This window comes from Colossoma macropomum, unplaced genomic scaffold (genome assembly GCF_904425465.1).
Source record: "Colossoma macropomum unplaced genomic scaffold, Colossoma_macropomum, whole genome shotgun sequence".
In the NCBI taxonomy this organism is placed as follows: Eukaryota; Metazoa; Chordata; class Actinopteri; order Characiformes; family Serrasalmidae; genus Colossoma; species Colossoma macropomum.
Window position 1 is genome coordinate 121,958 of NW_023495845.1, and position 12,588 is coordinate 134,545.

A 12,588-nucleotide genomic window follows, 5' to 3' on the forward strand; every position below is an offset into this window, starting at 1 on the left:
TACAGATGAATACAGAGATTATACAAGCTTTGCTCATAACTGAATGTCTATCAACAAAGGGTGCATCTTAAAGTGGCTGAATTCACTAATCTGGATACATTTGGACATTTAGTCCACCACAAACATTACACTTTGGCCCCCAGAAATGTTTGGAAAGACTGTAGGCCAGTCAACGATCAGATGGACAACTTAAACGTTGAACTACTGATGAGTAACATATCACTGTTGTCGGAAGAAAACTTTGTATCTCCAAAATGACAACTTTACAGGAGAAGGAAAAAACCTCCTTTACTTTTAATGTAAGTCAATGGAACCAGACTTCTTTCAAGTAATTTTGGGCATTTTCTCTGAAATTTAAACACAGTGTAAAGGGCAACAGGCATTTTCAAATGATGTCAAAAACTGAAAAATGACAAAAATGGACATACAAGGTTTTCATCCGACAGCAGCGATATAATATGCTACATTCATCTTTTCATCAAGCAGCAAACTAACAAAAGCAACGGTAAAGCAGAAAACCACAGTTTCTCTCAAGAGCCTCTAATGTAAGAAGAATCCACAAGCTGCATGAACAAGAGCGAGAGGCTACAACCACAGAGGCATTGGAACTATTCACTGTGTATATGATGTAGAAACTCATTGGCTGCATAATGTGAACAGTGAACAGTGTTCACACAATGAAAATACACACACCTTTCTAAACCACTCATCCTCTTGGGTCGCAGGGGGATGCTGGAGCCTATCCTAGCAGTCATTGGGCAAGAGGCAGGAAAAACCCTGGACAGGTCGGCAGTCCATCACAGGGCAGACATACAGACATACATATTTACAGTGTAGGGCCAATTTAGCATCTGTTATTAAATTGTTGACAATACTAAATACATTCTGATTAAACTTATTTTGTCCACTTTTATAGCTACAACAAAATGAACTTCTTTTTAAAATGGAAAAGAAATCTTTATCTTTCTGTCTTAATTTTCAAGCAAATATAACAAATGAGATTAATCACAATTAACTACAAACAGTCCAATGCAAAACAACCTGAAACCTACAGCACTGTGGAAAAATCTGAGACCTTTTATTTATTTAATTTCCAGTCAAAAGGGTCCTTAAGTAGAAGTGTCAGAAAAAGCACATATTTTTCAGTTGTGTCCATCCTTCCGCTGTGAGAAGACAACTCAACACCATGAGTCTGAAAAGATGTGCAGCTGACAAGAAATTCACTGTCAGAAAAAAAGCTTCTTTTCAGGTACATTTTTTCGTTCATCAAGATAAAAACTGTTTAAGGGTACCATCAAAGGTGCAACAGTGGTTTTAAAGTCCCACTGTGTACATTAAGTTTTTCCCAGGGTAAAGTACAAATTATATTATGTTATATTATATTATATTATATTATATCTGTTGTTTTAAAACGGAACAAACCAATAAAACAGCCCAGAGTCAAGACAAGGTATTTGGAGTCAATGCAACTTAAAACAATATAGTTACAATGGATTATAGCACAATTTTATTAACTATCTAAAGGTAATAAAGACGCACCCCTGAGGGTACCACCCTACTTTTTTTCTGAGAGTGCTGTTACTGAGGAAAAGAAATAGAAAAAAAGAAAAACATCTGAGATGTGGAGTCAAAATCTGTTACTAAGATTATCTGGATCATAAGAAGCAGAAAATGCAACCAACTTCCAAGACTGAACTTTGGAGGAGTGGAAAAATATCCCTGCAGATTTCTTTAAGACTTCTGAAAAGAACAGAAGCTGCAACAAAGGCAAAGAGTGACACACTAAATACTGCAAAAACTTGATATTATATTTAGTTGTTGAGGCTTCTGGGTAATTTTCTCTCTTGTATGTAAATTTCACCTTCTGTGAATTTAGTTTCTCTCTGAATTTGGTGTCTCCCTCTGACACTGTCTCTCCTTTCCTCTTCCTCTCATCCAGAATGACAGGGCAAAATGATTGAAGTGTGTCAACCCTAATTCTGACTGACACACACTGTCAAATATGCAAACGCTTGACTTTTTGCATGCGTACACACACACACAGACTCACACACCTGTATTACTGTCTTTATAGGGGTTTTGCTATTACTGATGTATTACAGCAGCTGTGCAGTAATTAGTATTATAAAGTATTAGTCCAAACACTTTGTCTCTTTTCATTTTTCAAATAAAAAAAAGTGTAGAAAGAAACGCTCCTCATAGGTGCCAACAAAATGTTCCATGATGGCGTAATTTTCCTATGAAGAGAGTAGAGCGGACTACATGCGCTCATGGTTCAGTTCTTAGTCATGTTTAATGTGTACTAACTATCTCTCTGTCTCTCTCTCTCTCTCAGTGTAATGGACTATAAGTGGCCTAATAAGGACAATCATTATTTTCCTGCACTGAACCATACTCGAGTCATTTTCCAGAAGATCGCAGAACATCTCTGTTCATCCATGAAACCTGAAACAACATCATACAGCACTAATGAACTTTCAGCATTTCATATCTCGCTGTACTTCTTTTCATATCACATCACATTTTACTCCTGTACTTTCCTTCTGCACGTTTCCTCCACCAGAGAGATACTGCACAGTTTGATAGGCTGAAAAATCACATGTACACAATTTCCTTCTGATCCCAAATGAAGCAGTCAGCCATGCACTCATTCATATTGTGGGGGGGCAGGGTGGACATGTCACCTCCATGTTTTTAAATGTTGCAATAATTTTGTGGGGTCGTGATATGTTTGTACAAAAAAGTACACATCTGAGTTGCAACAGAGCTGTCAGATATTACTTATTATAAAGCTATCAATACATTTAAAAACACTAATTTAGTTTTGTTTTGTTTTTAGTCAGTAATGACAAAAACATCTTTTTTCATCACTTTTTTACTGTACAATGTACAGTCACTCCTTTTCCTTCTTAATTATCAAAAATATGTAGGACATGCAGATCAGAACTTTAGTAACACAATAGAAATACTGAATATGTGTGATATTATTTCTGTTAATGATATTACTTGTTTATGGGTTTTAATATTGGGTTTTAGTAATATGATAAGTGTAATGGTAGGCTTCTGTTGTTTACATTGCTGTAGGTAAGCGAAACCCTTCTGACATTGTTTTGTCTAAAGTTTGCTTCATTAGTTTTGGACTGGAGTTACAAGGCTAAAGTAGCAACCAGTAATGGAAGGTAATACTCCACCAGGTTAGGTTTGAACTCCACCAGGTTAGGTGAGAACTGCAAGTAAATCATCATAAAATATGTGTTTCGGTAGTGACAATCCTTAATGTTGCACACAAATTTTCAGACTTTAGGACAAACAATGGGATCTAACTGCTCACCATGTGGCCATGAGGGACAGGGGTGCAGTCTCACTTACTGCTTTAAAATGCAGAGGTGTGGCTAAAATAAGGACTAAACTGTTTATGTTTCGGTAGCGACATAAAAACCTGAGATTTTTATTTAAAAACCAACCTCATGATAAATCTTAAGCTTTCACCTGCACTTTAAAAGAAATCAAAAAGGTCTCTTTAAAAAAAAAAATACAAAAATGTAAGTATTACTTTCTCAAGTGTAAATTTAGGGGTAGGGGTTTGGAACAGATACCTCCCAATAGAAAATACCCTACAAATGATGATTTAGCATATATTTAGCTTAGTACTATCCCAATTTATGTTTTGGCTTTAAATAGATCATAACATAACCTTTGTAAATATCAAAGGTATAAATACATAATTGTTTCTTTCATGTTTTTTTACAGTGGGACCGCAGTTTGAACTAATTCAGCAAAACAGCACATATACTATGTACTATACTGTGCTCTGCTGTAGCCATTGTTTAGCTCTACACAGCTGCACGATGTCCACACCCCTACTCTCTCCGTCCATCTAGACAGCCAATGAGAGCAGCTGAATTAAGGTGTTGTTATTTACTCTTCACAGTTGTCTTTCAAAGAACAAAGAGGCCTGTGTTGAATGTACAAGCAATCAAATATCTTTAAATGCAACATCACACTTTTAAGAGCAGCAGTGTGAGTGAGAGGAGTGTGGTGCTGATTCGCTTTGAAACGAATAGAATCACCACTCTGGGAAAATGAGTATTGGTGTTGTTTTAAAATTGTATTTTTGAGAACACTAAAAGATTTTAATACAAGAAACATCTAACTCAGACTGTGCTGCTGTGTTAAGGTGTGGACAGAAGGAGTTTTATGATTAAGATTCATGAGCATTGTCAGCTGCACAATAGACGAATTTACAGCATCTTATAAAGCTGGCATGCACTCCTGTCACAAATAGTCAATAATAGTCTATAATTAATGTCATTATATACTATTATTATTATTATATAATATATTATAATATACATAAACACAGAATATAATATACATAAACATGCATTCATATACACACAACCTGTGTGAGTTGTGGGGTGCTAAGGGGGCTGCAACACCCTGAGATTTTGGCAAGTAATCATAATAATAATAATAATAATAATAATAATCATAATCATAATTTTAAATAATGTAGTGCAGTAAAGACCTGTACTATGTTAACTTAATATATCACATTTCCAACTCTACTCATTAAAGGACTCACATCATGAAAAAACACATTGTCTGCATTTTCAGAATGAAAGAGGTTGGTGTAGTACCCTTCACTCCCCAGTCCATACCGTCCATATATGGAAACTAAGCAGCCTGTTTTGCCATGTCATAAAAAAAACAACACATTCACTTATAATCCGCCCATTCAGCCTGCTTTATGAATGAGGCACAATATAAGGCACTCAATCACAACAGACATGTGTATGTTGTTGTCTGTCACCACATTACCGCACATTACGACACATTCTGTTCGATGCAAATTATCCAAAAAAAATGTAAAAAGCCATATTATTTTGCATGACGTCACTCTACATCATATTTATGCTGCTTAAAATTTCAGCACCCCAACTTAAAACATCTTCCCCTGTGTGTGAGAGAGTGTATGTGCATGTACCCAAGTATTACACACAGCACACAAATATTTGCCTTCTTTTTACATGTACTAGCATGCTACTATTTTGTAATTACAGTGTAATAAGGTGTTAATAAGGCTCATGGCAGTTGTTCCTGCCTTTTCCTTCAACTGTACGGCTCTGCGATGCTCAATATGACAAATGATGTTAGTTCCTCCACAAAAGTGTGTTTTGTTATGAACTCAAATGCCTCAGATACATTAAACCTGGTGGGCCGTGCCAAAAGACCACAAAAGCCCCCCGGCGGAGATAATGAAACAACAGCAATACGCTAATGAAAAGAAAACATGATTTTAACTTCATACCGCCTCCTTCTCCTCCCATCCCTTCATCCTCATTTCTGCTGCTGACACATTCACTCCTCCCTCCCTCCTCATCACTCCATCCCTCCATCACTACACATCTGTGTCACTCACTTGCCTCCTCTCGCTGTCACTTGTTTTCTCACACACTATCTCTCCCTCTCTCTCTCTCTCTCTCTCTCTCTCAGATACTAGCTGACTCCTTCTCTTCCGAGAAAACGAGGGACACCACTCTGTTTCTACTCCTCTCTCTTTCTCTCTCTCTCTCGCCATCTGTCTCTCAATCTCTCTGGTTTTTTGACAGCGCAGACGGTTCTGTGGAGATCATTCAAGTAGGCTAACACTGAGTCCCCAGACAAACACCAAATATACACACACACCAGTCTGGCTTTTATGTGCCGCCTGGTTTTGAAAGTGGCCACAGATGCAGGTCAGGGCAGTTCAGCAAAGGCCTGTCATGCTAAAGCCTAAGAATTCTCCTTTAACTGTAGATTTAACATTTAGTTAAGGCTCTTATTCATATAATTGAAAAATCGTAGTTTAATTTTCCTGACTTTTTTTAAATAAAAGAGTCTGATGTAGTAGGAATTCAAGAAAGCAATTAAGCAATTAAGCTTCTCTCGTACGTTATACTTTCTCTGATTTAAAAACCATGAACAGTCTGAAGTCTGTACTCCACCAGAGGGCCGTGTAGAGCCTGCATCTTCTGTTTTGGTCAGTTTTGGAGTATCTGGTTAGTCCACTGAGGTAAGCATAGAAAAACTACTGTAGTGGCTAAAGACTACTGCAAACCAGAAGGGAAGCTCCACACTGAGCAAAAGATTAAAAAAAGCAGTGATAAACAAAGTTTCAACATGATTTTCTGAATTTATCACATCTTGTATCAGCTAACTATGTTTTGTGGATTATCTAAGAGTAAATAAAGATATCCTCTACAGGGAACAAGCTTAAACATTTTGTTTATTTACTATCATTCGCAGCTTTTAATGCACAATTTCTATTCATTTAGGGGATAAAATATATGTGCTATAACTTTTACTAACATGTTTTTGTCTCCAATATGTTAAATACAGCAAATAAGCAGTAATTGTGTATTAAAATGTGCAGAAGTGTGTTCTCTGTAGAGTAGAACTTATTTTTATTTTGAAAATCCACAAAAATATGACATTTGACCAGGGTGCACAAACTTTTGCATACATATTTACATATGTATTTGTGGTCTGGGTTTAATATAAAACAGTAATAATTTGTTTGGACGCTGTGTGTTGTCCACCTGACGCTTTTTTCTTTGTTGAATAATGCCTTAAAAATATTAATTAATTAATAAAATTGATGTACTATGTAAAAACTGTTAAAGTTTCAAAACATACCATTACCTTTCCCAGTCCACACAGTCCATACATGTAAACTAAGCAGCAAAAACAGCCCATTTTAAATTTGTGGTTATGATAAAACAGTGGATTTGCGTATATTCACCTATTCAGCCAACAGCAGTTAAGCCCTGCCCATTCACGCTGAAGTTATAAGGAGTATGATCAGTCTTAAAGGCACAGTCACAAAATCACAACCCCATTTCCAAAGAAGTTGGAGCGCTGTTCAGAATGTAAATAAAACTAGAATGCAAAGATGTGCAAATCATATAAACCATATTTTTAAAGGAAAATACTACAAAGACAACATATCAAATGTTGAAACTGAGAAATTGTATTGTTTTTTGAAAAATATATGCCCATTTTAAATTTGATGCCAACAACACATTTCAAAAAAGTTGCAACGGGAGCATGTTTACCACTGTGTTTCATCACCTCTTCTTTTAACAACACTCTGTAAGTGTTTGGGAACTGAGGAGACCAACTGCTATAGTTTTGAAAGTGAATGTTTTCTCATTCTTGCCTAACATAGGATTTCAGCTGCTCATCAGTTCAGGGTCTCCTTTGTCATATTTTTCATTTCATAATCCTCCAAATGTTATCAGTGGGTGACAGATCTGGACTGCAGGCAGGTCAGTTTAAAAGAGTCTTTTAATATGGAGCAATGCTGTTGTAATACATGTAGAATGTGGTTTGACATTGTCTTGCTGAAATAATCAAGGCCTTCCCTGAAAAAGACGCTGTCTGGATGGCAGCATATGTTGTCAAAACATGTATACACTGTTCACTGTTCCCTATACCATCATGAATACTGGCTTTTGAACTGCGCACTGATAACAAGCTGAGTGGTCTTTAGCCCGGAGGACACAGTGTCCATGATTTCCAAAAAGAATTTCAAATGTTGATTGGTCAGACCACAGGACACTTTTCCACTTCCCCTCAGTCCATTTTTAATGAGCTCAGGCCCAGAGAAGGTGGCAGCATTTCTGGATCCTGTTTATGTACAGTTTCTTCTTCGCATTTTAGAGTTTTAATTAGCATTTGTGGATGCTGCAACAAACTGTTTTCACAGACAGTGGTTTTCAGAAGTGTTTCTGAGCCCATGCAGTGATTTCCACTACAGAATCATATCTGTTTTTAATGCAGTACTGTCTGAGGGCCCAAAGATAATGACCAGCAAATACTGTTTTTTGGCCTTGTCCCTTGCATACAGAGATTTCTCTGGATTCTCTGAATCTTTTAATGACATCATGTACTGTAGATGATAAAGAGCAGAAATTATTTGCTATTTTATGCTGAGAAACGTTATTCTTGAATTGTTGCACTATTTGCTTGTGCAGTCTTTCACAGAGTGGTGAATCCCTCCTCATCTTTACTTCTGAAAGACTCTCTGGGATGTTCTTTTTATACTCAATCATGTTACTGACCTGTTGCCAGTTAACCACCAAGTGTTTTTTTTTTTTTATTATTATTATTTCACAACTTTACCAGCCCTTTGTTGCCCCCGTTCCAACTTTTTGGAACATGTTGTTGGCATCAAATTCAAAATGGGCAAATATTTTTCAAAAAAACAATAAAATTTCTCAGTTTCAACATTTGATATGTTGTCTTTGTACTATTTTCAATGAAATATAGGGTTTAAATGATTTGCACATCATTGCATTTTGTTTTCATTTACATTTTGCACAGCGTCCCACACAAACGCCAGAACGGACCTCAGGGGAAAATGAAAACACAAAAGCAGTGTAGAATATAGGAACTTTAGGGATTATGTAGGACCTGAATTATTCAGTAACTTCTATGAACTAAGTGTGGAGTTATTATTGTCACTTTGCTATGCTCTTTAAATGTAATTACATTATTAGTACACCTACTTACACTCGACCACTTGCCACATCATCAGGTATATCTACTGTACAGGAGCACTTTGTAGGTCTACAGTTACTGACTGTTGCCCATCTGTTGCTACAGAATGTATCAGCCCTCTCTACTCCATTTATTAATGGAAAGCGACCACCATAGGACCACTGACATGGCAGTGCGCTGAGATAGCTGATGAGGTTTCTGACACTTTCATCTATAAAAATGGACTTACTACTGTCAAGTGTTACTGTGCATCTGCTGAATATGAATACGTTTCCTAGAAATTGTATATGTGCTAGATATGAATGCTACCTATTAGTAAGCTCTATAAATACTGGTTATAACATCATCACTGTGGGTGTGGCTGCAGTTCAAATGAAATGCATCAAAAAGCTCCTGGTAAGTATGCTAGCGTATGAATTTCTGTTCAGAAATGTCAAAGCTGTGATGTTGTTAAAGATCTTGTAATTGCTCACTTTGTGGTTTAAAATAAGTGCTGCACTGACACTGTTTCAAACATTACCAACATCTGTAAAATCTTTTATCGGTTTTCAATAATGGGCTGTTAATTATGCATCTTAAAAGTTAAAGCAGCATTGTCCACTTCGACCGTCCCACTCAAGCAAGTTACATGAAAGAGATGAGAGGGATCATATCCTATTAATGCAGACGCAGCATTTTAAAATAAACATCAACACTATTCTTATATTGTACTGTTGGGCTGTACTATTCAGATATTGGTCAAAATCAACCCTACTCTGCCTGAATTCAGCCTACTGTGTAGTCCACTACTAGTCAGTTTAAACAGCATGGAGACCCTCTAGAGGCAAATGTAATCTTTGACTGGGAAACTAGCCCTACACTCTTAAAAAAAAAGCTGGTTCTTCAAGGGTTCTTTAGTAAAGGAAATGGTTCAACTTAGCACCATGTGTTCTATATAGAACCATTTCACACTTAGATGGTTCTTTGCATAGTGAAAAGGTTCTTCAGATTAATGGAGAGTGTGTTCTATCTGGTTCTACATAGAACTTTTTTAAAATTGGTTCTATATAAAAGGGTTCATCTATTGTTACAATGTCAAGCTTGCAACCGCTTAACCACTTAAGCATCAAATGATGAAATGAAGATCCCTTTACTGAAGAACCCTTGTAAAACTGTCTTTGACTCACTGTCTGTAGAAAAAGATGCTCTGGAGGAGACACACACGAGCCCAAGGTCACCATGTCCAACGCTAAGCGTCGGCTAGAGGGGTATAAAGACCTCCAGCATTGAGCTGTAGAGCAGTGGAGCTGCGTTCTCTGGAGTTATGGAGCTTCATTGCAACAGGATGGGTTTGCGATCCACTACCAGTATCTGATCTCACTAATGCTCTTGTGGCTGAATGCATTCAAATCCTCACAGCAATGTTCCAACATCTAGTGCAAAGCCTCAGAAGAGTAGAGGCTGTTACTGCCCATTAATACACTTGATTCCAGAAGAAGCGCTGGATAAGCAGGTGTCTACAAACTTTTGGACAGACAGTGTCTGTAAGCAGAAGATAGTATGTAGGCTGTGTTCATCTCATTAGCATGAAAACTGAAAGACAGGATTGTTTTCATGTGGAAACGATGAACACATTTCAGTGTGTGGCTCGTGACACACACGGTCAGGTCCGCACCTCGAGGTGCTCGTGTGAGTGTCTGGTACACAGCAGTCTGCACGAGACTCTCTGAACACTGCTCAACCACCGACATGAATCCTGATGGTGGCAACCACTGACCAAGACCTGGACCTTCCTCTGCATGTACGAAAGCGAATCGAGTGTCATTTTGTTTCAAGATAAAACGGGAAGATCATGATATACAAGGCTGCATGTGCCCCGCTTGCCCCCCAATACGGGCTGTCTGAGCTGACACACAGTAAGCCAACAGACCAAAATACAGTGACTGTCATATTGTGTCTTGCAGAGTTGATTAGTTACGACAGCCAGTCTACATGACAAAGACTGAGAGGATCATAAGCTAATATCACTTATAGACACGCAGAGAGAGAGAGAGAGAGAGAGAGAGAGAGAGAGAGAGAATGAGAGAGAAAAAAATGAGAATGTGAGACAATGAGAAAAAGAGAACGAAAGAGAGGGAATGTGTAAGAGAGAGAGAGAATAAGTGTGAGAGAAGAGAGAAAAGAGAGAGACACACACACACACACAGCAGAGAGAGAGAGAGAGAGAGAGAGAGAGAGAGAGAAGTTGGACCGTTAAAGACAGACCACGACAGAAATGGCACTAAAACCAGACTGGAGAAGTTGTCAGGTCGTCTATGAGCTCAGGTTTGCTCTGACTGGCTGAAGGATGACCCTCAGCGCTGTGTCTCCTACCTTTGTGAACGGCGACCCCGATGGCTAAAGTTAAAATCCAAACCGAAGCCATGGCTCAGCCCCCGTTCCGCAGCTGCCCACCGGACCATCAATACACCCCGCGGTGTGTGAGCAGTAAATCCTTGAACTAACGACGGCGGTGCTGTGTGTGTGTGTCTGTCCACATGTTCCTCCGGAGCATCCTCTCCTCTCAGTCTCTCAGTCTGTGAGTGAGGGAGTGTGTCGCCTCCTCCTCTCTGGCTCCGCGGCTTCGCTTTCCTTCCGCGCCTTCATTAACGAGACAAGAAAATTCTCTCTCTCTCTCTCTCTCTCTCTCACTCTCTCTCTCTCTCTCTCTCTCTCTCTCTCAACTGTCCGTTGTTCGCTCTTTCTGAGGGTAAACAGCGCCGCTCACCCCTAGCGGCGCTCCGCGGTACTGCAGCGCCGCTGCTCTCGTCCTTCCACGCTGTTCAATGTCAGAGCAGCAGTGAGAGAGACAGCCCGCTGGAAACAGCGCCGGCCAGCTGCCGAGGAGCCGCCGTTATTCTTCTCAGCTGTGTGCAGCTACAGTAGAGCCTCAGTGTTGTGACCAGTGACCAGCTATGCAGACCTGCCTCTAGAATACAGCATTATCATTTGTAATGTCATCTTGTTTTATGCGACTGACACTTGATAACAAGAAAACAGGCTGTTATTAGCTACACACTTAAAAATGATGGTTCTCCAAGGGTTCTTTAGAAAAGAAAACGGTTCTATGTAGAACCATGAACACTCATGGTTATTTGCAGCGTAAAGAGTTCTTCAGATTGATGGAGAATGTGTTGTATATGGTTCTGTATAGTACCAAAAAGGGTTCTTCTATTGTTACAGGCTTGACTTCATAACAATAGCAGGACCCGTTTTGGTGCTATTTAGAAACATTTTAAACAGGTTCTATATGGAACCATCTACAGCACATTTTCCATCAACCTGACAGACCCTTTCACAATGCAAAGAATATATATGTACATACATATATAATTTTATAATTGTATATAAATATAAATGATATATAACTCCTAATATATACTCCTAATTGTTGTGGTGTATAAAATCAAGCGCATAGCCATGCAATCTCCTAAGACAAACATTGGTGGTAGGATGAGTTACACAGAAGTCTCAGTGACTTTCTCAGCCACTTTTGCCACAAGTCACATTATGAGATTTCTGCTCTGCTAGGTCTGCCTTGGTCAACTGTAAGTGTTATTATTGTGAAATGGAAGTGTCAAGTGACAAGAACTATGTGTTGGGAGCTTCATGAAATGGGTATTAGTGGCTGAGCAGCTGCACACAAGCCTAACATCACTATGTGCAATACCACATGTCGTGTAAAGCATGTCACCACTGGACTCTGGAGCAGTGGAAATGTGTTTTCTTGATGAATCACACTTCACTATCTGGCAGGCTGATGGACGAATCTGGGTTTGGTGGATGTCAGGAAAACACTACCTACCAGAATACACAGTGGCAACTGTTTTTCAGGGTTTGGGCCCCTTCCAGTTCCAGTGAAAGGTAATGTTAATGCAAGAGCATACAAAGACATTTTAGACAGTTGTATACTTCCAACTTTGTGGCAACAGCTTGGGGACCCTTTCCTGTTCCAGCATGACTGTCCCTTTTACACAAAGCAAGCTCCATAAAGATATTATTTGATGAGCTTGGTGTGGAGGAACT

General features: G+C 38.7%; 1 protein-coding gene across 1 annotated transcript in view; it reads right to left on the bottom strand.

Annotated features, from left to right (window-relative positions):
• kirrel1b (kirre like nephrin family adhesion molecule 1b) overlaps nt 1–11,193 on the bottom strand; it is a 70,787-nt gene extending 59,594 nt beyond the window's left edge. Inside the window, exon 1 of the mRNA XM_036563636.1 lies at nt 10,897–11,193. Coding sequence (XP_036419529.1) covers nt 10,897–10,948 — 52 coding nt within the window. The 5' untranslated portion in view covers nt 10,949–11,193. The remainder of the gene's footprint in view (nt 1–10,896) is intronic.
• Between the last annotated feature and the right edge of the window lie 1,395 nt (nt 11,194–12,588).